General features: G+C 52.8%; 2 protein-coding genes across 8 annotated transcripts in view; one reads left to right on the top strand and one right to left on the bottom strand.

Moving 5' to 3' along the window:
• The window catches only part of P4ha2 (prolyl 4-hydroxylase subunit alpha 2), a 52,108-nt gene extending 43,232 nt beyond the window's left edge, over positions 1-8,876 (bottom strand). For 2 of the 4 annotated variants that reach the window (XM_055602871.1, XM_055602872.1), the window contains exons 1-2: positions 8,501-8,875; positions 8,323-8,425 (exon numbers count right to left, since the gene is read on the bottom strand). The gene's annotated coding sequence lies outside the window, so the exon portion shown is untranslated. Of the gene's footprint in view, positions 1-8,322; positions 8,426-8,500 lie in introns of all 4 variants that reach the window. The other 2 variants (XM_055602874.1, XM_055602873.1) reach the window with 2 other exon arrangements.
• Positions 8,877-9,514: 638 nt separating this feature from the next.
• On the top strand, positions 9,515-23,735 carry Pdlim4 (PDZ and LIM domain 4). Of its 4 annotated transcripts, none has more exons than XM_055602721.1 (8): positions 9,515-9,662; positions 14,830-14,981; positions 18,586-18,664; positions 19,187-19,279; positions 22,375-22,556; positions 22,727-22,887; positions 23,201-23,318; positions 23,430-23,735. In XM_055602721.1, exons 1-8 carry the CDS (start codon positions 9,570-9,572, stop codon positions 23,632-23,634), a joined length of 1,083 nt encoding a protein of 360 aa, XP_055458696.1. In that variant the 5' UTR covers positions 9,515-9,569; the 3' UTR covers positions 23,635-23,735. The 4 variants fall into 4 exon arrangements, with proteins under 4 accessions (XP_055458696.1, XP_055458695.1, XP_055458697.1 ...); XM_055602720.1 differs by having other exon boundaries at positions 22,727-22,890; XM_055602722.1 differs by lacking the exon at positions 19,187-19,279 and having other exon boundaries at positions 22,727-22,890.
• Positions 23,736-23,924: the final 189 nt, after the last annotated feature.

The raw sequence follows: 23,924 nt of genomic DNA, 5'->3' as shown, positions 1-23,924 counted from the left end.
GTAATGGGAAAAAAAAATCAACCTAGTGTTCTCTGTCCAAAGTAATTCTCTTCAAAACCTGGGATGAGAAACGCAGGCATTTTCTACTAAAAATAAAATAATGAGCGGTAGATTTTGAGATACCAGAAATATTAGAGGAAGTTCTTGAGGCCGGAGAGAAATGGTATATGACGGAAACTCGGCCCTAAACGAAGGAACACGGATTGCCAATACAGGTAACAAGTAGACAGAAGAGCTACCTGACAGTTAATCTCACCAGCGTTACTGGACTCAGAACACCACGGAAACAAGCTTCTGACATGTCCGGGAAGGATTTTCCAGATGAGGTTGATGGAGGCGGGAGGGTCCACTCTAAATGTGAGTGGCACCATACCATGGGCTGGAGCTCCTGGCTGGCCTTCAGCTCAGAGAAATCCTCCTGCCTCAGCCTCCTGGGCGCTGGGGTTACAGGTAGGAGTCACCATACCCGGTTTATTAACCTTTTGGTGACGGCAAGGGTTTGAGTTGTTTAGGAAGACATGATACAGTAATGATGTGTGAAAAGTCCCCACACTGAAATGTTTAGGTCCTTGTCTCCCCGCCGCTAATACTGTTTTGGGAGGTTGTGGAACCTTTGGGACTATGGCCTGGCTAACAGAAAGGAGTCACTGGGGGCAGGCCTCCAGCGTGATGGTCATTTCTGGTTCTTACTGGGGCTCTCCGCTTCCTGAACTATTAGAATGGAACAGCCCAGCCCCCAGCTCCGACCACCAGTGCAGCTGCCCAGCCCCCACGTCTTCCTCTCCCAAATTGTTTGTTCCTGTCAGTTATTTGCCATAGCAGCAAGATGGGTGAGGTGATGCATATAGCTATATATTCATTCATATATTATATTCATGTATATTTATATATGTAGAGGTGTATATATTTATATTTTTTCACTATATATATATATATATGCCTAAATAGCACCTTCTTGAACTATAGAAATTAACCAACAGTGAGGAAAAATTTGATATGAGTTCAAGCTTGATTTCCCAATGGTTTCGTTAATAGAGCCTTATCACCTAGCTAAAGTGGGTAACGAAGAGCAGTAGCAATAATCTGTATTATTTGGGGGGGGGGGCTGTAGGGACCTCCTTGGCCGGCTATTCCTAGGGAGGTATTCCGTCCCTGGCACTAGGATTTTCGTCCATGCACAGAGGCAATGCTAGTCTGTATCACTCCAGTTTTGGCATTTGTGCTGATGAGGTGAAGCCCTCATTTGTTGAACGAACTTCACCATTTATCTTCTGAATTAAATTCATGCTTCGTCACGTACTACGGACTCTGCCATCCATTCATACATTTATGCTCAATTATTTTAGTGTAGTACATATATACTTTGGAGTCTATAGAGCACCTCCTGTTTGGGTTTTCTCCCATATTTGTCTTTTCTGTTGATCTTTAGAGTCATCTTGCCAATACCTCCCATCCAAATAAATTTTGATTGGAATGTCATTGAATTTGTCTATTGATAAGATTTTAAATATTGAGTGTTTTTTTTTCTTAGAAAAATAGTTTATGTTTGATACATTCTGTTTTCAGCCTACACATATCAACATTCCTAGGCCTTTAATGATCTAGTCTAATTCATTTCTGTTTCTGTGTTTCACTGTTAATGTGAATGTTAACTTATTTTAATACATTTAAAACTTTTTTAAAAAGTTTAATATGCAAGCCGGGAAAGGTGGTGCATGCCTCTAATCCCAGCACTCTGGAAGGCAGAGGCAGGTAGAGTTCAAGGCCAGCCTGGTCTACAAAGTGAGTCCATGACAGCCAAGGCTACACAGAGAAACCTTGTCTCAAAAAAACAAAACAAAACAAAACAAAACAAAAAGTTTAATATGCATTTATTTATGTGCGCGTGCCTGAGTGAATGTGTGTGCACCAGACATATGCAGAAGCCCCTGGAGATCAGAGGAGTGTGTTATAACCCTGGAACTGGAGTTAAGGTGGTTATGAGCTGCCGTGTGGGTTCCGGGAACCGAACCTAAGTCTTCTGCAAGAGCAGCAGGTGCTCTTAACTGCCAATCCGCCTCTCTAGCCCCTATTTTCATCATATTTTTGAGTTATCTATGACTCAACACTCTTTAAAAAGGCTATTGATATCTATACACATGTATGAATTTATTTCAGTCTACTCTACCCTTATGGATTCCCCATTCTTCATAGTAGTTTTTCAATTGATTCTCCTGGACATCGGAGATGGACTAACATTAATATCTGCTAAGAATGACCCTTTGTGTCCCTCTATTTGCTACTCAGTTCCTTTATTTATCTCTTATGTCTTGTTTCCTAAATATGACCACCAGAGAAACACTGAAAAATAGTGGTGGAAAGAACATTGTTTGGAACCGATATTAATGGAACTTTCTAGATTGTTAAGCCCAACTGGATTTGGGGTTCTGATATATTCTCCCCCCACCTCTGTCTGGCTCTGGAACACCACGCTTCTCTGAAAGAAAATGCTTGTTCTCACTCACTGGGCCAGCAATACTTCATGCTCCAAAGCTTGATGTCACAGCTCTTTGTAGACAACTCAGTCCTGGACACAGCCACTTCTCAGAACCTGTGAACCCCGGAGTGCTGAGCCAGGCACTTTCCAACACTCAGTCAACCCCAGACCCAGCACCTCCTCTTCCTTTTCCCTGAGGTGAAGCACTTTCTTCTTTAACCTCCACACATGAATTCTTCCTGTACGCTCTCGCATTCTCCTGGCATAATCTGGCTTCCCATGTGGGAGAGGCAAGCATGGTCGCCCCATGCCTTAGGCAGGTCTACCTTCCCATGAATGCAGTGAGTTCCCAGAAAGCATTTGACGTGGCTAGGTATCCTCTAGGTTGCGGTTCAAGACACGTGACCACTCCACGGCCCTTGTCGGTGGGTGTGAGAGCTGTCGCCCACACCTCGATGCTCAGCCCATATATTACATACAGCAACAGTCTTAGTTTTGGAAAACAAAGGAAATGAGGGAGGGTTTGTGAAGCTTCTTAGGAGCCAAGAAAATAGCCACCCAAGACATGAGGCTGACTCACGGGCCCTGCTCTACTGTATTCTCCCAGTGGCCTCCAGCAGCCCCAGTTCAGCTTCACCCTCACAGGCCTGGATCTGGCCTTTCTTGCTCTAATCCCCATAGCCCCTTGCACCTGGATTCCCAGACTCTGGGCCAGCTGGCAACTGCTAGCCTCCAGCAGCATGGCTCTACCCCATTCTCTAGGCAACATGGGAGGTCAGGCTCACACCAGATGGTCACAGTTGGGATGTCAGGGGCCAGACCCGGAGGTGAGGTCAGCCTTGAATAGTCCTCACCAGCCTGGGACTCAGTCACCACTGCCTACAGGGTACCATTAGGCAGAATACTTCACCAAGACTGGTCAGAGTAAAGGAACTGCTCCCACGGTAGGAAACATCACCCACAGACACAGAAAGGAAGGGGTGGGTGGTTGGAGATGCAGCTCAGTTGGTAGCATGTTTGCCTAGCACACTTCAAGCCTTGGGTTTGTGCTCTAGCACCATATAAAACTGGTGATTCCAGCATGCGGGGGATGGAGACAGAAGGATCAAGACCCAAATGTATTTAGTGGAGGCCAGCCTGGGCAATAAGACATCCTGCTTCAAAAAGCTTTAAAAGTACAAAGAATAAAATATGGGGCTGAGAAGGTAGGCTGGAGATAGGCCAACGCCCATTGGACACTCTGTCCCATTAGCATCATGACCTCATGACCCCCTCAGCAGCAGGAAACAGAGGCCTCAAATACGCTAGTGAGAAATTCATGGGCAAAGGGGGTGTGAGGCTCCATCCTGAGAAGAAGAGCCAGGAATTTTAATCTTTGCAGTTTTTTCCAAGTGAGGCAATACAGTTGTGCATGTTACAAAGGCTTAATTGTTCAACTCTCAGCCTTAAACAGTGCCTGACACAGAATGCTCAAAAATACCCGTTGACGAAATGGACAAATCCTAAATAGCATGTGCCATAATTCCGGAAACACTATTTTCCCATGTCTCATTTTTATTCTCCTGGAGGGGTAGAAATAGAGACATAATCTGGAGTTCCCCAGCCAGCCAAGGAGCCCCAGATGTCAGCCCTAAAGGTTGGTAACAGTCAGGGGTCTCCATGCTTGAGAATAGATGGTCCTGGTCAGATCACTGCTAAATGTGTCTGTAAATGCGTCGCTAGAACAAGGCTACAGCCGTACAGTTGTGCTAGGAGTCCAAAACCCACACCACTATGAACAGCAATATGTCAGGCAGGTGAGCCATGGTAACTGGACTGCTGTAGCCACAGTCCCTATATCTTTTCCGTCATCATTTTTTGGCATTGCCTTTCCTGTACCACGTGACAGCGTCTCTCTTTGCTGGACTGAGAAAGGAAGGATCATGAATCCTTGCTTTCATCTGGGAGTGGTGCTGGGAAGGCCGTGGCCAAAAGCGTTGAGGACATGAAACGAACACAGATCCCGGTCGCTCATCTCAGGAGCTGATTTGTAAAAGGGGGATTTTTTTTTTTCCTCATGGTGGTCAGTGTAGCAGGACTGATGGAGGCCTCCAGCCACCAGGGGAAGCAAAGCGCCCAAGAGCTTTTCAAAGTATCATGATTAAATTTCATTGTCAGCTTGACTGGATTTGGAACCACCTAGGAGACACCTCTGGCCATGTCTGTGAGGGCAGTTCCAGGGAGATGTAACTGAGGGAGGGAAAGCTCAGCCTGAGTGGGAGCGGCATCATCCCATGGGCTGGGGAAAGTATCAAACTGAACAGAAAGGAAAAACATAAAAAAACAAACAAGAGTGTGAGGTGAGTTCCTGTCTCTCTCTGCTAAGAAGCTGAGGCAACATGGTTGCTCACCTCACACTCCTCCGGCCTGTATCTTCCACAGCATGGTGGCCTGTAGTCTCAGGCTATGTGTGGAAATAACCCTCTCCTCTTTAAGTTTTTTGGAGTCTTTTTGTCTTGAGGTGCTTAGGGGCACAAGTATTTTATCCTAGCAACAAAAACAAAAAGCAGCTAATAATACTGGGGACTCCAGGGAGCATTAGAACATTGGAAGCTTGGGAGAGGCTGGGTAATCCTGGGCAGGCTGCCTGCATCTTTCGGCCTGAATGACAATTGTGTGAGTATAAAGATGAGGGTCACCCTAAGGCAAGGTCTCGGTTGCACAACACCCAATCACATGGGTTTCACCGCCATGACTGACAGGCTGTCCTGTCACCTCCCTGTCAGGGCTGGGCCACCTCTGTCTTTCCCACCTGCCTTCTGCCACCCCTGTGTGAGACACCATCCACCCTAACACCCTTCTTCTCCCAGGCCTCAGGGCTTACCTGGGCCTCATGGACTCAGCTGGGTACACCTGTCCCCGCCCTGCCACCTGAGAGTCTGTTTGGTCCCAGAGCAGTCTGGTTTCCTCTGAGAAAACAGAATCCGAGCAGGTCTGACAGGGGTGACAGAGGCACAGGTGTTGACTACAAGGACAGCTGAGACACAGCTCTTCACCGGCAGAAGGGCTATCAGCAAGAAGGCCACCCCAGCACCTGTGCTCCAGATCAACCGCCAGAAACTGCGTGAGCTTGGGGCGGCCCCTCACACGTACACCCAGAATCTGTTTCTTGAAGAGGTTTGTTTCGGCTTTTCTATCAGCCCTGGCTGATAGGAACCTGGCTCGGGGACAGCATCTAGGCCCCTGTTGGCAAAATCAGTTTCATTCCTGCTTGGCCCCTGGGAGACTTACTCCAGAGTTCCCAGCATCTCAGCCCCGCACCCTAAACCCCAGCCTCTTAAGTCCTGATGACTGGGTCTAGGCTAGACACACGGCCGGCATTTCCCAAGTTGTTGTTGAGGGATTGAATGTCACAAAACTGGAGCTGGAAAAGAAAAGTCCCTTTGCCACAGCCACTCCCTCTTCTGTGTTCTGTGGAACCAAACACAGCTTAAAGGCCAGCTGAGCTGAACTCTTGATAGAGTTTTGTACTCCCTGGACATGCTGGGCATAGTTTCCAACTCACCTTACAGGCTGTGCCACTGCAGCCCTCCTTCCTTTTTCATGTTCCTTTTCTTTTTCCTAGCCCATGACTCTACCCTTTGCAGAGTCCCCAGACCCTGCCTAGGGCCTGACTTGGCTCCCTATCACCTCTAATCCCTCAGGAGGTCCAAACAACCCTCCCCATGGCCTCCTGTCCTGTGCACATAGACTCACCAGCACCTGACCTCAATCACAGGTTATTGAGAGAGTGGGTGGTCAGAGGTAATACAGCCTGGAGCTGGGCCAGATAGGACACAGAGATAGAGCTTTTTCATTTCTCTCCTCTGGTTGCTGTCTGGGATCCTGCTGTGGTCAGAACTGTGGACTGGGCATAACAGGAGAGAGGACAAGCCAGCAAGGATGCAGGTCTCCAGTGAGGCTAGCGGCTGGGGGAAGAGAGCTGGGTCTTGAAGGAGGAACATATTGGCTCCAAAGAGCTGAGCATAAATACACCAGAGGTCACTGGGCCACAGCAGCTCTTAGTGCTCTGGCCAGCACCGTGGCCTCCCGAGAAGGTACTTTTAAGTATGAGCTGGCCCGACAACTTTACTCTACCCTGGACAGTCTGAGCTGAGCATTTCCTCAGCCTGAAGTCGCTCATGCCGCACCCTCCCCTTCACCCTAGACTCAGGCCCAAGGGCATATCTCAAGGGCATCTGTTCCTGCTGGAGCTTGCCAACTCTACCAACCCATCAAGGAAAGAGCACTGTGGTTTCCTCTGGCCTTGAGAAGCCTTGGTTACCTGTAGAGGGCCTGGGCATCATGCCCTGAGCCACTTGGGGCTCCCTTGAAGGACAAGAACAGTAAGTGTGGTCGCTAAGGCAGCAGGAGTAGAAGTCTTCATTCTTCTAAGCCCTCCTCACACCCTCCTTGTGTCTTTCTGAATCTTGGCCAAGGTCTAAGCTAAGATAATGACTCCCATAACAATTATCACATTGTTAATAGCCAGGTTCTCTGTTGAGTGCTGGAGAAAGTGAGATAGACACAGTTCTTGCCCTCATGGGTGCCTCAACCCTAGACCTTGGCAGCCCCAAGCCTTGGCCCATGGAGGCCACTCAATATACTTTTGTTGGAAGAATGAGAAGTGCATGGAAGAGCAGTCTGGCTACACTCAGCACGCCTGAGGACACATGAAGACCACTGTTGAGACACGACCAGCCACCACCCATCCCCACCTTAAGGAAGTCTCTGCCTTGTGACTTGTTCTCCCACCCCACAGGGATTCAGCAACACTGCAATCTTCCAGGACCAAAGCCCTCAAGGCAGGAAGGAAGCTACAAGCCTTCATGGGTGTTTGAGAAGTGTCTGAGAAGCCATAGGACCTGACAATTTAGTAGACCTGCTGCTCCAACCTCACGTCAACTCAGCAATAGCCTCCAGCAGCACAGCCTACCCCGGCCTCTCTCCTCTGGGAAAACACTTTTAGAGGTGGGCCTAAGAGATTATCTTAGGTAGGAATGTCACCCATGTAGACTGTGACAGCCATGGACCTGGATATTGTGCATCCATCTAAGCTGCCCAGGCCCTGCACAATGTGCATACAGCAGATTCTAGAACAATCACCCTCATCTCCAGTCCTGTGAGAGAAGCTTCTGAAGAAAGATACCATCAAGGTCATATTCAGAAAGACTATGACCCATCCCTCCCCAGCAGAAGGCAATGATGGGGTTTCAGGATGGGAAGATGGCAGGTCTTGGAGATGTATAAATCAATAGAGAGAAATGGTGAAAAGGATGCCTGGAGAAAAGTTCCCAGAATCCACTGTGAGGTGCATTGGGAGGGAACTTCCACAGATTCCTGAAGACCTACCTGCTCTTCTCCCCCTCCCCAACTCCCACCCCCAGCAAGGTTCATCACTGTCACATTTGCTGTGGGTCTTAGGAGTCCAGATGAGGGGGTGTCTGACCATGGCCCACGCTGTACATTCAACCCTTAGGACAAACAGTGGTTAATGGTGGTTGAACCCATTCTAGGATCTAATTGCTGGAAGCTTCTGGTCTGCAGCCCCCAGGGACCATGCAGAGGCCTACTATTCTGCTGGCCCCTCCCATACGGGGCCGTCTATGTGGGGCCCATGTTTGCATGAGGCCAAGCACAAACCTCCTCTGCCACACAGTACTGTGAGCCCAATGTCTATTCTCTGTGAGTCCTCCTCACTCTATACACACTCAAACACGCGTCAGTGTCACACTCACAATCCATCTCTCTCCTCTCCCTGCTGAGGAGGGAGCAGCACCCTCCCTACCGGGAAGATACCTTTGGATGGGGGGGGGGCTACTTTGTACCTCTCAAGTCTTCCTTTTCCTCGCCACCGCCACCGGGGAGACATCTGGATGGGAGACATCTGGATGGGCGTCCTGCGTTGCAGCTTTCCAGTAGTCCTTCTTTCTGCCAGGTGTTGGAGATCAAGTGGTCTCTCCCCATCTCACACCCCAGTGAGCCTCCTAACAACAGGGCCCTTACCGTCAGCCAAGAGGAAGCACAGGATTGCCAAGAATATTGACTAAACTAGGAGCCTCCTCCGGGTCTGGAGAAGCAGTTGACGGCTGATGTGATCGTGCTGAGATACCCAGAGAGTGGTCTAGACAAGCCATGGCTCCTTTAACGGGTGTTAAGGGATATCCCTGGAGTACAGCGGTCGGAAGGGAAGATGCTGTGGAGAGAAGGGCCCTGGGGGAAGCGCTCCAAATATTTCCACTCCTCCGGGGGGAGACTGCGCCAGCCACTCTCCTTTTCAGAAAGCTAAGAGATACAACACTCCTGGTGGAGAAGAGAAGCCCCGAGAAACGGGGATGCCTGGAAAAAAATCGTGCACCTTGCTTCTAGACGCCAGACAGGGGTCAACTCCTCTAGGAAATCTGCTTGGCCTTTGCAAACTAGTTTGGGCACCTTTCTGTTTCTGCTCCACCCACACCTACCCCCAGACCGGGGGGGGGGGGGGGGTAAAAGACCCGCGGCCTGGTGCTATCCTGTCTGTGTTGGTAGTCCAGGGCTCTTCGGGCTCAAGGCTCCATCTGCGGTGGTGTTCAAAGGGCTCGGTATGCTGAGAGGTGGGGAGGCAGGTCGGCCCGCCAGAACCTGGAAGTGGTTTGGGAACAAGGCGGGGGCCCCTCCCCCATCAGAGCCACCGCAGCTCGGCATCCCTCCCCGGGCTAGAGCACCGGCCCGTAAAAGAGACTTCAAAGGGCCGTGCCTAGTGTCTGAGCTTCCACAGCCGGCTCGATTCCGCAGCTAGGCGGGACCCAGACATCCGAGAGGACCCTATTCTAGGGGGCTTCAGTGAGCGAGTAGGGGGTGCGGGGTTTAGCCCGAGAAAGTGAGGGGCGGATCCTCGGAGCCCCCAAAGTGGGAGGGTCGGGAGTCTGAGGGGCCAATCGGTGTGCGCGCGGGGCGCGGGCACGGACGGAGGGGGGTTCGGGGGCGGGCAGCCCGGGGGCGGGGCGCAGCGGCCAGGCGGCGGCAACGGCAGCGGCGGCGGCGGCGGCGACTCCTCCGTGTCCGGCTCCAGCTCTGGCTGCAGCTCCGGCCCGCGATGTCCCACTCGGTGACCCTGCGCGGCCCTTCACCCTGGGGTTTCCGCCTGGTGGGCGGCAGGGACTTCAGCGCGCCCCTCACCATCTCGCGGGTGAGTCCGACCCCCGCGGGGCAGCGGGGTGGTCCCGGGGGCCGAGACTTTGTCCTCGTAGTAGACCCAGGACCCAGATCCTCGACGTGTCCGAAGCTTGAAAGCAGAAAGGTGGGTCTGGGCGACCCGCATGCTGTGGACGAGAGTTTCAGCAGGGCAGCGCGACCCCACCTCCTTTCCCTCCCAGCCTGCCTGCCTGCCTGCCTGCCTGCCCCGTTTGGTGGTGAGACTCCCCAAGAGTTCACACACCAGCTCCCCGCTGCTGAGTTTCTTTAGGGGAAGTCACTCTGGGCCAGGGAAGAACTCTCAGACATTGGCTAGGAGTCTGGACAGCGCTACAGAGGCCCAGAAACTTCTCAGACCCAACCCTGCCTGAAGTTTTGGGACAAAGTATGAAAGCCCACTTCCCCTGGGGTGGTCCTCAGAGGGTCTGCTGTCCCGGAGAAGTTCTCCCACTTCCCCACTCTGAACTTCAGTTTCTCCTCTCTGACCTCAGCCACTGTAGGGGAAGTGACCAAGAGGGACTGTTGGCCTCCGGGCAAGTGTCCCATATGAGACTATGAGGCATGATTTCCCTTCTTTACAAGCTAACACAAAGCCAGGGACCAGCCTCCACTCACTTCCTCGGTGGTTCCCAAGACCATACCCTGCTCCTGGACCTGGGGCAGAGGAGCAAGAGGAGGGGGCACATCCTTGGAGAGGTAGTTGGGCTGGAGATAGAGGAGAGGAGGAGTTCTGGGCCTGAGGTAGGGATTCCCCAGCTTTGGAACCTAAAGAGCCATCCAGTTCGGAGGGAGGGGACAGATATGGAATACATCCCTTCTCCTTTAGGTGAGGCTTTAGGTCTCTTTTGAGTCTTTGGGGACTTGTGTCAGGGGACCTGAGAGCCACCTTCTTCCACTCCAATGATTCCTCTGGCCCTGAAGGCTGGGCCAAGTTTTAGAGACTTCTTTTCAGTTCTTGGGAAGAGGTAGGCACTGGGTGGGTGTGGAATTGTGGAATCCTCTGTATGGGGTCCTGGGTGACAGGCAGGACCAGCTGTCCTCAGAGGCCTCCCACATCTGTCTTCACCACCAGGTCCTTGTGGCCAAGTGAGGTCTGCCTTCAGCACATCCGGAGACTTTCATCTCCCTGTTCTCCCTAGAGGTCCCTGCTGTGTGTGTGTGTGTGTGTGTGTGTGTGTGTGTGTGTGTGTGTGTGTCGGGGGTGGAGGGCAGAGCATCTATGCCTGCTTTGTGGGTCATACTGTGCATCTGCAGAGGAGAACTGAAGAAGGTGTTAGGCTAGCCAGCAAGCCAGGCACCCTGGGTGTGAGGCCGCTGACAGGCTCGGTGGCTACGGCTGGCTGCCACAGGCGGCTGAGAGTTAAGACATCTGTTGCCCACGCGGTTGCCTGTCCAACAGGGAAAGGCCTCCACACGTCAGCAGAGGCTGCCCTGGCCTTGTTTGGCACTGATGGGGGCTTGGTGGGAGGAGATGCAGGCCCCTGATGGACAGACAGTTTGGGAGAGAAAAATCCCTTTTACCCACCAAAGTAATGTGGCGGTAGCTCAGACATTAGGAGCGAGGGTGACTGAGCCTGGGTTAGGGTGGGATTTGGGAGATTTTTGGAGCTGGGGAGGCACAGGCCACAGCTTGCCCAGCAGGTACCTCGTAACACTGCAGGGACTGATGATCTGAGGGAGTGTCCTCAGTAAAGAGCTTCTAGAGTCCTTTCTGTGTCCTCTCAGAGCCCCTGTTATGTTTCCAGAGTCATCCTGGCCCAGAATCCAGTCGAAAGGGAAGAGCCTTGTGTGGACAGTGGGGCGGCTTGTATTTGCGCTGGGAGCTTACAGTCTTGGGCCAAGAAGCCTCTGGGATCCTCAAGAACAATGTACAGGGCTTCTTCCTTATAGGCAAACTGTAATGACTACTGGCCTTTCCCAAGCACCGTGGTGTACCAGGCCCCACCCTCTCCGGTGTTGGAACCAGCACCTTCCCAGCAACCAGCCCTTGGGAGGAGCGTTGCTGTATGCCTAGCCTCTTGTAGAGATGTTAGATGTCCTAGTTGCCACCAGAAGTCCCCATAACAATCCTTAGACACCCCCTCCCCAGCCTCGCATTGTAGATTGGGACGCTGAAGCATAGAGAAGTTAAAGTAAACAGACAGGAGGGGTGTGAGCAGGAATCCAGGCCTGTTTGGAGAGATAATATGACCCTCAGTGGCTCCCACCCACCACAGGCTTCTGCAGTGGGCACAGCAGGGGCTGAAATGCAGCAGGTGAAAGGACTGACTCATAAACCCCAGATTCCCATCTGACCTCACCACTCCCATCTTCCCTTTGGTCTGTCTGATTATCGTGTACCGCACAGCTAAACGACTGACTGAATTCCACCCCCCGTCTAGTGCTTTCCTTGTATAGAACATTCCGTGGTTCCCAGGCCCATGAGAAATGCTACCATCTCACCCCAGGGCCTATACACTCTACAAAATCTGACCCCTGCAACTTCTCTGACTTGATTGTGCCTGTGTTCCCTTCACTAATGAAACTCGAAGTCACACGAGCCTCCTTCCTACTGGGTAAGCTGTTAGGACACCGGTTCCCACCTGGAATGTTGTCCCCTCCTGTGACACCCTCTTCCTTTTTGCAAAAAAAAAAAAATAATAATAATAATAATAATAATAATAATGTGGTTAACCATACCCAAGCTTTGATTTGGACCCAGCTGTCCTAGGTTAGGATTTTGACTCAGCCATTTATTAATTAAACATTTGTCTTCTTTGGACCTCGGTTGCCTAGGCTAGGAAATGGGCTTGCCTTGAGAACTCTGGAGACAATGCGTGTACCGGGCAGCTGGGAGTCACGGTTTCCTGGTTTCTCACCCTCTTTGACCAGAGCTCCTCAAGCTCAATGGAGCTGGCCACATCCCAGCCACCTCTGCTTCCAGGAACTTCCTCCACCTACAGGGATCTGAATGCACCCCTTGTGCCAGCTGAGTCATCTTGTAGCCGGCTAGCCCTGAGGAAGAGGACTCTTGTCCACTGGGGGCCTGGGCCAGGTGTGGCCCTGTTCCAAGCCCCTCTTTGTTTATCTGTAGGTAGGCACGAGAACAGTTTTTGGCCTCACCTGGTGACCGAGAGGTTGCCCTGTGCCAGATATGGTAAAATGCTGGCAGAGATCAGGTATTCATGAAGAGCAGGGAACCCTGAGCAAAAGCTTGACAGGAAGAATGGGATCAGATGGTGCCAAGTGGGCAGCTGCCCCAAGAGGACAAGCTTGTGCAAGTGCCTGGTGCCCAAGCCCAGTGAGTGAAGAGTTATGGAGGACTGGTTGGCTAGGGCATCCTGCTTCAGGAGAGAACGTTCCTTGACAGAGATGAGGAGATAACTCAGTAAAGTGCTTGCCATGTAAACACACAGACCTGAGCTTAATCTCCAGCCCCCACATAAAAGAGCCAGGTGCGAGGCTGGGGAGATGGCTCTGTGGGTAGAATGCTTGCCTAAGGACCTGATTTTGGATCCCCAGGACTCAGGTAAAAGCTAGCTATGGCAAAGCGTAAGTGTAATCTTAGCGCAGGGGTAGGTGATGACGTACAGACAGCTCCCTGAAGCTCACTGGCAAACATTTTATTGACTGAGCCATCTCTTTAGCCCCTCTTCCACCTTTGAAGAGCCTGTGGCGTAGGGTTTAGTCTGTATTATTTTCTCAGGAGTTCCTCATTTACTTGCTTTCCTGTTTCCAAAATGTTATTGCTAGCCAAAAATGGTGAACTCCGGGTTCGGCGGGAGTGCCAGGCATGGTGGTGCACGCCTTTGATCCCAGCATTCTGAGTGGCAGAGGCAGGCAGACCTCTGAGTTCAAGGCCAGCCTGGTCGACAGAGCAAGTCCAGGACAGCTAAGGGCTACACAGAGAAACCCTGTCAAAAATAAATAAATAAATAAATAAATAAATAAATAAATAAATAAATAAATAAATACAGAAAACAACAACACTGGATGCTTATACACACACACACACACACACACACACACACACACACACATACATAGTATACACATACCATACATGAGGGTTGGGAGGAGAAAGAATATTTCTTGAGGCAGACTATTTAAGAGTAAGGCAGCTTGGGTAGTGCCCACATCAGCTTCTAGCCAAGAAAATGCCAGCACCTGCCTTTGTCCACTCTGTATTCGAAACTGGTTGAGCTGAGCCTGCCTGGGTTGCCAGGAGCTCCGACTCCCAGCCCCACTGATAGGAACAAGGTCATTGGCAAGTCTTGAGCCATGGAGAGGTGCTGGCTGCTAGTACTGGGCAAGAATGAGGACTCCCTGTCTGTTCTCTGTTTGTTTCCGGGGTGCCCTGCCACCTCAGTCCCCAGGGTTCTTATTTAGATATCCCTGAGTCTTTCTCCACCCCCATCACATGACCTCCATCAGATGACCAAAGGTGCTTGAGTCTTTTGGGTCAATAGAGGACACTAGAGTGACCTGCAGGGGAAGTCAAGATGGAGTTATGACCCCAGAGGGTAGGCTGGTAGTTGGAACTGGGTGGATTTGAACTTGCTTAAGGAGGTGATTGTGCACACCTCCTCTTTTTAATTGTAATGATGCACTAGGATAATGTGGGCACAAGGAGTTTGTCTCCGAGGAACTGGGCCCTGTGCTGAAACCTAAAGGAGGAGTGGGCCAGTTGGTGAGCAGGGTTACACAGTTGGGAGAGGGTCAGGTGGAAGGAGCGGCAGGTGGGGCAGGGAAGGTGTGAGTGCTGGCTGGTGCCTGGGAGTACCCTACAGGATTTAGACGGGGGTAACCATGGCATGGTGGAGCGCGTAGGTGGATGTGTGGTGGGCATGAGAGGCGAGATCAGATAAGGTCAAGGGCTGCTGGAGTATGGCATTGCCAGTGAGATACTTAGGACATGCCCATGCTCTGTCTTAGGTGTATCTACACAGACTATAAGGTAGCATTCTGCTTGTCCCAGGCTAGAGGAAGCCCCTCATACATCCTTACCTCTAACAAGGTCCAAAGGGGCCGGAGACTGAGGTTTTGAAATCAGAGGCCACGAGGGGTCCCGAGCCAGGTCCCACTGATGCAAGGCCGCACTGGCCGGATTCTGAGGTTGGTAGAAATCTAGCCCACCAGGTCACATCTTAACTGTGCCAACCGTGTAATTTTTCTAACTGTAGGTTCATGCCGGGAGCAAAGCAGCCCTGGCTGCCCTGTACCCAGGTGACCTGATCCAAGCCATCAACGGTGAGAGCACAGAGCTCATGACACACCTAGAGGCCCAGAACCGTATTAAAGGCTGCCACGATCACCTTACACTCTCTGTAAGCAGGTAAGCATGGGCCAGAGAGGTTGGAGGAGATAGGACGGGTGCTGGCGGGCCTGTGAGCTGAGCAGATGCAGCCTTTCTGCCTCAACTCAGAGCATCTCATCCAGGCCCGAGCGAGAGATTGGTGCTGTCACGGGGCCTGAATAGCACAGGTTGGAGCTGGGAGCAGCCTTTACAATTCAGGGCTCAGAGTGCTTTGTTGCCCTTCTGGCAGCAGAAATAAGATCTTAAGCTGGGTGACACATACCTGTTATCCCCATACCTAGAAGGCTGAGATAGAAGAAGCAAGAGGTTAACCTGAGCTGCGTGGTGAGATCTTATCTCAAAACAAAAAACGCACATCAATCCTTTCCCCTCCTCCAAAGGACCAGTTTGATGAGTAGTTCCTCTCCAAACTAACCTCACAGTGTAAAACCTAGTGTAGGCCCCACTTTACAAATGAAACTAGCGAGGTAGAGGACACTTAAAGTCATATAATCAGGCAAAATATACATACGAGCTCTCGCCTTCTCTCCTCCCTCATTCCCCCTTCTCCCTCCCTCCCTTCCTCTCTCTCTTCTCCTTTAGTGGCTGCCAACCTTTCTGACCAATCCCACAGCTGTTCCGCCTCAACAGCTGACTTTACCAGGGCCCGTGATTCTGCTGTGGTTAAATATGGATTTAGAACAAGCTTTTCTTCCATGGACCATGTAGTGCTGTGCATCCCATCATGAAGGGATGAGGGTGGGGATGAAGGTGCTGAGATGTAGGCTCCAATCTCTGCCTTGCTCAGGCCCTGGCTCTTTAATCAGTTCCCACTAGCAGCTGGCTTAATTCTTGCTGAGTGAGATCTCTCCACCCGCCTTCCCTGCCTGGGCCGAGAGACAAAACTCAACTTTGCCACATTCACTGCCAAAAGGGACTTTCCACGACCCCCTGTAGCTCTGTGTGGACAAAACCACCCCCAAACCACAACACAGTTAACCCATGCCTGATCGATCCAATGACTCAGAGACTTTAAACATGATAAGAAGGGTTATAAGGTAGCTTCTGTTTGTGCCTGGCCTGTGACCTGATCGGGGTCAGGAACCTTGGCTATGCCCTTGGCTCTGAGCATCCCTGCTGAAAGTCTATGGTCCATTTGGCACACAGCAAGTACACCCAAGCTTCATCTAGACATGAGTTCCGTGAGCCCAGGTTTCCTTTCCCATACTCTCACTCTCTGCCAGACTGAGGCATGGCTGGTTAAGGAAAGCTTTGCCCGCAAGTAGCCTCTGAAGCCTCCCAGCTTGGCTGGGTTCCTGGGCCCTGACTCACCTCTGGCTTTGTTCTCTAGCTGAATGAGGGCAGCCCTAGGAATGGCGGAGCTGTGGGGAGACTCAAAGGGTCCTGAGTCAGGAGATTCCCAGAGAGAATGATGTCAGGGATGGTAGCGGGGTGGAGATCCCCCTTCCTTCCTTCCTCCCTTCCTTCCCTGTCATTTGTTCCAGTCTAGGCATGGATGGAACCAGGAGGCCACTGCCCTGTTGCATTTTGGGAATTACAGACTCTGAACGCCATGTGGCCATGGAACAGATGAGAGTGCCTGGACCAGGCCACAGGGCCACCTGCCTTCCAATGAGTGCTTTGCCTCCCACCCCAAACTTCTCCAGTCCCACATCAGGGGCTGCCTGGGGATCTTGACACTGAATAGTGAGGAGGTTCACTGAGGCTCACTCAGTCAGAATAAAACCAAGGCTTTCTCTCCTTCCACCATCTCCAGTCCTCCCTCACACTCCACTTGGTGGGGGCTGGAGGAGGGGGATTTAAAACATGGCCACCTAGACTAGATCCTCAGCCCAACCCTCTTTCTACTGGGCCCATCTACAAGGCTTCTGTCCCTTCACCCTGTCCAGTCCATTCCTCAGGGCTTATGCCTGAGCCCCAGACATGTCCTCTCCCCCTTTAATAGGCTCTGCAGGGGGTCAGCCTAATGACCTGGCTAGCGTGAGGGACTTGGCCTTCTTAGAACAGCTTCCCTGCCTCTAGTACCCTGCTGACTCCCCCACAGCCTGAGATATGCAGGAAAGGCCTTGTTTCCCTCTAGACTTATTTTACATGGAGCCTAAGTCAGGCATCCAAGAATTCAAGTCAGATCACATTGATTGGGCCTGTCTGTAGATCAGGACCTTCCTCCTGTAAAGTACAACTCTGCCAGAAATGGTCTCTATTGCCATCAGTTGGTACCTGTGCATGGCCCAACTTTTTGTGCCTCCTTTTGTTTTACTGGGCAACTGGAGTCACCTGCATAGCCCAAAGCAGAGCTCAATACATGACTAAGCCTCCATTTTTGTCTGACACCGTGGGTCAGTCTCACGACACTGGGTGCTTTGTGGCCTCTGACCTCACCCCATGTTTGGAAAGGTGTTTGGAAAACTATAAGGTAAATGGGCATCCCTGGTTTGTCCTACTGGAATTCAGAGTAGGTAGAGGACATGGTTAGAGCTATTTTAGAGGAGTCACCCAGGAACCCAGTTGGGTGGCTAGAGACAAGGCTGTGAGGGAAGGACTGGCTCCGGAAGACTGAGCAGAATGAAGAGGTGAGAGTACAGAGTCAGTGTGGATACAGGGTTAAACCACTGAGCCATTGAGCTGGGCGTAGTGGCACACGCTTCAGCCCCAGCACTGGGGAGCAGAGGTAGGTGGACCTCTGTGAGTTCAAGGCCAACTTGGTCTGCAGAGTGGTTTCCAGGTCACCCAGGCTTATAGAGGAAGACCTTGTCTCAAAAAAACAAAACAAAACAAAACAAACAAACAAAAAAACCCAAAACCCTGAACCAACCAAGGAGAGGAGGCAAGAGTGAGCTTTTACCAGAGTCATGAGACTTTCTGAGGCCCCAAGAGGCCTCTTGGTAAAAGGACATTATTTCCACAATCAAACCAGCCTTCTTATGCATGGCCTGTCAATCCAGGGTCCACACACCCTCCTGGCTTGCTTTTCATAGAACTGCTGAGTGGCAGGGCTGGGCCCGTAGCCTTTAGGCCTGCCTGTCCTGCTTATGGCAGGTTTACGATGTTTTTCTCCCTCCTGAGTGGTGTTTGGCTTTTGGTTTCTATGGCGAAGCAGGAATTTCCTAATGGCCTGTTTCCCATCTGGGCTGGGCAGGCATCAGTGATGACTCTTGCCTGAGTGGGTGGAGGCAGCAGGAGGGGAGGTGCTCCCCCACAGCCTCCATTTCACCTCCCTGAGAGCCACTCAGGCCCCGGCCAGAGGCTGTGGAGGTCAGAGGATGAACCGGACTGGCTCCTGGCTAAGCTAAGCCATGTGTGAGGTGTGAGGCCTGGCTCGCCTTGCTGTGATCTGAGCCTCCCGGAGTGGAGTCTCTGCTGGCTACAGTGAGGCAGGAGAGTGTCTGAGCTGAAAGGCCTCTCCTGCAAACTCTTCAGGAATGAGACCAGAAAAGCCACTGGCAGGAGGGCAGCAGACCTGAGCTCGTGGCTCCTTGCTTCGGCGCTATGCTAAAGGAGGGCGTGTTGAGACATCACCCCGCTCTGAGCCCCAAGCCTAACCCCTCCTGTCCCTGGTTCCCAGGCATCGATGTGGGGACTGGTAGGCAGATATATCTCACCACCCCAATTCCTGCTGCAGGCCTGAGAGCAAGAACTGGCCCAGCGCCCCTGAGGACAAAGCTCAAGCACATAGGATCCACATTGATACTGAGTCCCAGGTATGTACAGATACAGCTGGCCTGGCTCAGCTGGCTCAGGGTGAGCCCAAGGCAGAGGAGCCAGGCATGGCCCAGAGATTTCACCTGTACCGGTGAAATTCTCACATTGATAGACAGATGGCCAGGGCCTACTGAAGTAGAAGGTTCCTCTGGGACTTGCCTGCCCCTGTCCCTTGCTCTTGAGGGAATGAGCACCTGCAGTGGGCTTGTCCCAACTCCAAGTTATCCTGCGTTCTTGGCAAGGGTACCTGTGGCAGGCTGAGGCTGGGCTAGGTCTTGGCTCAGCGTTTCCACACAGGGAGCTAAGGTTTACTCCCATACCCAGAGATGCCGAAGGGGGTGAGGGGAAGAAATCAAGAGACTTGGAGAGAGATGGGGGTGGGGAGGCGGCAGCCTCAGGCTGTGAGGGATCTTAAGCTATGGCGGCTCCAGTCTTGCACCGGCCTTATGTATTCTGTCAGAGGCTGGAGAGGTTCTTTTTTTTGTATCACATACAAATCGCCGCTGCGGCCCTGTCCTCAGGAGAGTGAGGGAACCCAGCTGCTGCAGGATCTCACGGGACGGGGAGTGCGCCAGACTCGCATACCTAGGCCTTGCTCCACACCCATGGTCAAGGTCAGTCCTGGGCTAGTCTGCGCTGTAGCTGGATCCAGAACCTGCAACATGGGAGGTGTGGCTTCCGGACCTGCTTTTGTCTGCTCTCGCTATACAAAAGGAAAAGGACCAGGGCAGAGAAGAGGTTTCAACAAGAAGTCAGAGAGGTCTCCCAGAGGAAGGGTATCCAAGCCCAAACCCTAGGACCTAGACAGAAGGGCGTGGGAAGAGGAAATGTACTCCGGGAGCACTTGCAGACCCGTGGGTGAGTGTGCCACAGGGTCAGAGGTCAGAGCAGTGACTGGGTACGGTTGAGGGAGGCACAGGATGAGGTGAGGCGCAGCTACCAAGAGGCTCTTAGGTCCCTTGTCCCGGACTTCTGCTTGTCCGGGGAAATGCCTGCATCTTGGAAGCCTGCTTTGCTTTATCTGAGGGCCTTCAGACAGAGAGAAGAGGCCACACCTGGCAGAAAACGCAGGCAGCAAGGAGCAGGGGGTGGGCAGCTCCTGTGAGGCACCAGTGCTGAAAGGACAGGGCAGACGTGGTTGGGAGTCACCAAAGGCTCAAGACCAGTGGGTTCCGAGGACCAGAGGCCACCAAGCAGCTCCCCTAGGGGCTTGGAAAGCTGGGGTGCAGAATGGCTCCCCTGTGGGGCTCGGAGGCTGAGGCTGCACAGAGGCTTCCAAACAGGGTCAAGCGGCCAGGGCTGCAGAGCGGCCTCTCCCGCCCCCATTCTTTTCCTCCCAGTCTCCTTCAAAGGCCAGCAGGGATGGCCCTTACTGTAAGGGGAGTGAATTTCCACAAACAACAGAGAGGTCCCCCAGCTGCTCCCCCCCCTTTGTACTTAAAAGGTCGTAGGCTCCATGGGTGGCGACAACAACACCCTCCCCGCCCTTGCAGGGCTGTGTCCCCAGGAGCAGACACAGGGCTCATTGTCCCCACACTGCTCCCACCCTCTGAGTGTGGGGGTGGAGCTGGCTGGCACCATCTGAGGAGGGGGAAACCACACTTAGCCCTAGGCCAACACAGGGCACCGTTGGCATGCATCCCCAAGTGGAACCGAGCCTTAGGACCACAAGACCACAGAAGACCCTCTTTTCTCATGGCCCGAGTGGAATAGAAGGACCTCGGGCCACCCAGGGAGGGAGAAGCGTAGCACTAGGAGAGCTCTCTGGAGTAGGGGGGCCTTGAACACCCAGACCGAGAGAGAGCCACCTGTTCCTGTGGCTGCAGTGTTCATCTCTGCTCACAACGACTATCCCATGTCTGGTCACGTCTTCATTGACACCCTTCTGAGATTTTAGCAGGCTTACCAGTGCCAGGCTGGAGCTCAGGGCGGGGAGCCTAAGGTATGTGCACGCTGCCGCCCAAAGAGAGGAAAGGGCGCGCAGGGGTTCCCACCAACAGCCATCCAGCCCGACAGCACGGTGTGTGCTTGGCGTGTAGTCCGTTCTCTTCATCCTCTACCGAGGAGCTGTGACGTGGAGACCGCCACATTCTCCAGTTAGGGGAAGAAACGGGTTCAGAGAGATGGAAAAAGTGCACCAGTGAGTGATACAACTGTCACTCACACACACACTGAGGTCACCACTAGAAAAACTGCTGCATGGGTGGCCATGGGAGGGGCCATAGCTCACTAATGACCCTGAAGTCAGCTCCCACACCCTGCTGGGTTGGGGGTGAGTGAGGACCTCCATCCTTCCAGTCTCTGGTTCCTGACTCCCTCTTTTTCTGTTGAAGTTTCATGCAGAGCCCAGCCCCACCCCCCTCCCCAGTCCTACCCCTACCTACCACAACCCATCTGGTCCCCATTAGAAGCCAGCCCTGCCTGCCTCCCTGTCTGCCCTGCGGACGCGTGTGTAAGAGCGCTCAGGTTTCTAGGGGCTTTCGTTGGGCCTGATGGGGGACTGGGGTCCCGCTGCTGTTGTTGTCGCCACCATAGCAGCGTTAATGGGGGGGCCCTACTTGGCCAGCAGGCCTCGGGCTGTTGTTGGGATCTGGGGAGGGGGCTCCTACCGAACTGATTCTGTCCTGCAAAGATCAGGGGTAATTAAGGCAGAGCCTGGCACACTTGACTGTTCTGGTGCTAGAAGCTGCCTGAGTGCCCAAGCTGGTCTCTTTCTTGCTAGGAAAGGTTTCCTTTCCTCCTCACCCAGGCTCTCTGGCCACACTGCAGAGCAGGAAGGCATATATACATATGATATATACATACATACATTCTCTATATATACATATGATATCATATGTATATATATATATAGAGAGAGAGAGAGAGAGAAAATGTCCCCATAGATTTAGGCTGAGACACACTCACAGCCCAAACTTGAACTTTATCCCCTAAATGAGGCTACTTCTCCTGCCTGCCCAGGTTTAGCCACAAGGCCTCCCTCAGGATGATCAGCAGTAACAACCCTGCCTACATGAGTAGGATATGTAGGGAGACTGGCTGCTGTGTGTGTATTGTCCTTACCCACGTACGTGTCTTTAAATGCACTTTTAAGAGTATGTGTGCCCTGTTCACATTGCTGTGGGTGTGCCTGCGCGCCTGTGGGCTGAGGGCAGCACAGCTTTGGACTCTGCATAGACACAGGCACCCAGACGCTGTTCAGACCCACACCACACTAGGTCACTCTAGGGGTGGTGGGGCCCAGTCTCTGCTCCTTGTCTTGCTCTGCCCCAAGAAAGCTACCTTTTGTAGCTTTCCTGAGAAGCAGGGATAGGATGCAGGTCCAGAGGAGCTGACCTCATGGTAGCACCCCTGCACCTCAGACTTCCCTCTGAAGGGCCTTCAAGAAAGCACTAAGGGCCTTTTCCGACTATAGGAAAAGAGTTTCTTTTTGTATTTTTAGCCGTGGATCCCTTTTCTGGCTGGGCACAACAGCCTGGAAGGGTCAGGGCAGAGGTAGCTAACCAACATAGAGACCTGGCATAGCAGGGTGGAGGAAAGTACATGTCAACAGGGACAGCCAGAGGTCAGAGGGCTCCTAGGGCTGTTACCATAGCCTAGAGGTCAGAGCAGTGCTCAACAGAGGACATAGAGAACTGGCATAGCAGGGGCAGGAGGAGAGTCAAAGGTCCTCAGGGCCTCCTAGTACCCCCAGGCTTCACCCTCACAGGATGGCAGTCCAGTGACCAGCAGGCGATCCTCAGTCTCTGGGACAGGGCTGGAAGACAGCAGATCAAGCCTGGGATCCCCGTATGGCCAGCCACCTCGCCTTTCCGTCCCTCACAATGGCAGCGGCAACGAGGCCACCCTGCCAGCCCAGATGAACGCTCTGCATGTGTCTCCACCCCCCAGGTAGGACAGAGGCCAGAGCCTTTGAAGCCACACACAGATCCATCGACCCCCTTCACATCTCAGACATTCCCATCCTGGCCCTAACGCTCCATCTCAGAACCTCATTTCTATAGGCTGCCAGAACCAAGGCCGGGATTGCCACACTGGCCTTCCATCTCTCTCCTTCCCAGTGCTGACACAGCCAGGGTTCTCCCTCGGAACCGGGACTGCAGGGTGGACCTGGGCTCAGAGGTATACAGGATGTTAAGGGAGCCGGCGGAGCCAACAGCCTCGGAGCCCAAGCAGTCTGGATCCTTCCGCTACTTGCAGGGAATGCTAGAGGCTGGTGAAGGTGGTAAGACTCCCAACACCTTACCTCCCCGCCTCCCCTCTCCCTACAGTGCTCAGCTCACCCCCACCCTTCCAACCCAGCCGATCCACATCTTCCAACCAGCTGTCTCTCCTCAGCCTTTTTCTGTGCCTTCACCAAGCCTTCGCCTTCTGATTTCCACTCCACCACCTTGTGGTTCCCCCTTACCTCATATCAACCAAGTGCTTCCTCTCCAGGCTTCTGGTCGCCACAGTCCAGAAGCAGCATCCTGCTGAAATGGGGGCTCTTAGCTCTCACCTACCCCGTTTCATACTAGCTGCACTCCGGATTTCAGGGGAACGGCCTGGGTCTGGTGGTCCCCGGAACCTCAAGCCAGCAGCCAGCAAGCTCGGCGCTCCGCTGAGTGGCCTGCAGGGCCTACCAGAGTGCACTCGCTGTGGCCACGGGATCGTGTGAGTACCCGCCCCGCCCACCTGCACCGTCCTGACTCCACTTCCAGGGTCCCAGATGGAGGCTTGTCCTAGAATCCGTCAGTCACCTGTCCCTCTGTCCCCCCACAACAGGGGAACCATCGTCAAGGCGAGGGACAAGCTCTACCATCCCGAGTGCTTCATGTGTAGCGACTGTGGCCTGAATCTCAAGCAGCGCGGGTACTTCTTCCTAGACGAACGGCTGTACTGCGAGAACCACGCCAAGGCCCGAGTCAAGCCGCCAGAGGGGTACGACGTGGTGGCCGTGTACCCCAACGCCAAGGTGGAACTCGTGTGAGCTGGGAAATCTTATCTCACCCCTGCTTCGTTTACTGTCCCCTCATGGCCCGTGTAAATATATGTCCTCTTGGCCTCTCTAATAAAGTCCCTCTGCTTGCCCTGGAACCAGCTGGCATCTGGCTTAATGGCGTCTAGTACAGGCCGCAGCTCCAGTGCGCTGTAAGATCAGTTCAGGTGCTGGGCTTGTTCTAGACACTAGCTTCAGTGCAGAGCCAGACAGGCCTCGTGTTGTTTCCACAGCTTAGGTTGGATAGCAGACTGAGTCAGAAGGGATGGCTTCATTAACAC

Source organism: Psammomys obesus, unplaced genomic scaffold, assembly GCF_907164565.1.
Source record: "Psammomys obesus unplaced genomic scaffold, mPsaObe1.curated_primary_1811, whole genome shotgun sequence".
Taxonomy (NCBI): Eukaryota; Metazoa; Chordata; class Mammalia; order Rodentia; family Muridae; genus Psammomys; species Psammomys obesus.
Note: the sequence above shows the minus strand (reverse complement) of the source record. Positions and strands in the feature narration are given on the sequence as shown.

What these genes read in the sequence shown, in the direction of transcription:
- Pdlim4 (XM_055602720.1), top strand. Translation starts at nt 9,570, where the DNA reads ATGTCCCACTCGGTGACCCTGCGCGGCCCTTCACCCTGGGGTTTCCGC. An exon ending in GCTCCACACCCATGGTCAAG is followed by an intron (nt 19,280 to 22,374) that starts GTCAGTCCTGGG and finishes TCACCCTCACAG; the next exon opens with GATGGCAGTCCAGTGACCAG. An exon ending in CATGTGTCTCCACCCCCCAG is followed by an intron (nt 22,557 to 22,726) that starts GTAGGACAGAGG and finishes TCTCCTTCCCAG; the next exon opens with TGCTGACACAGCCAGGGTTC.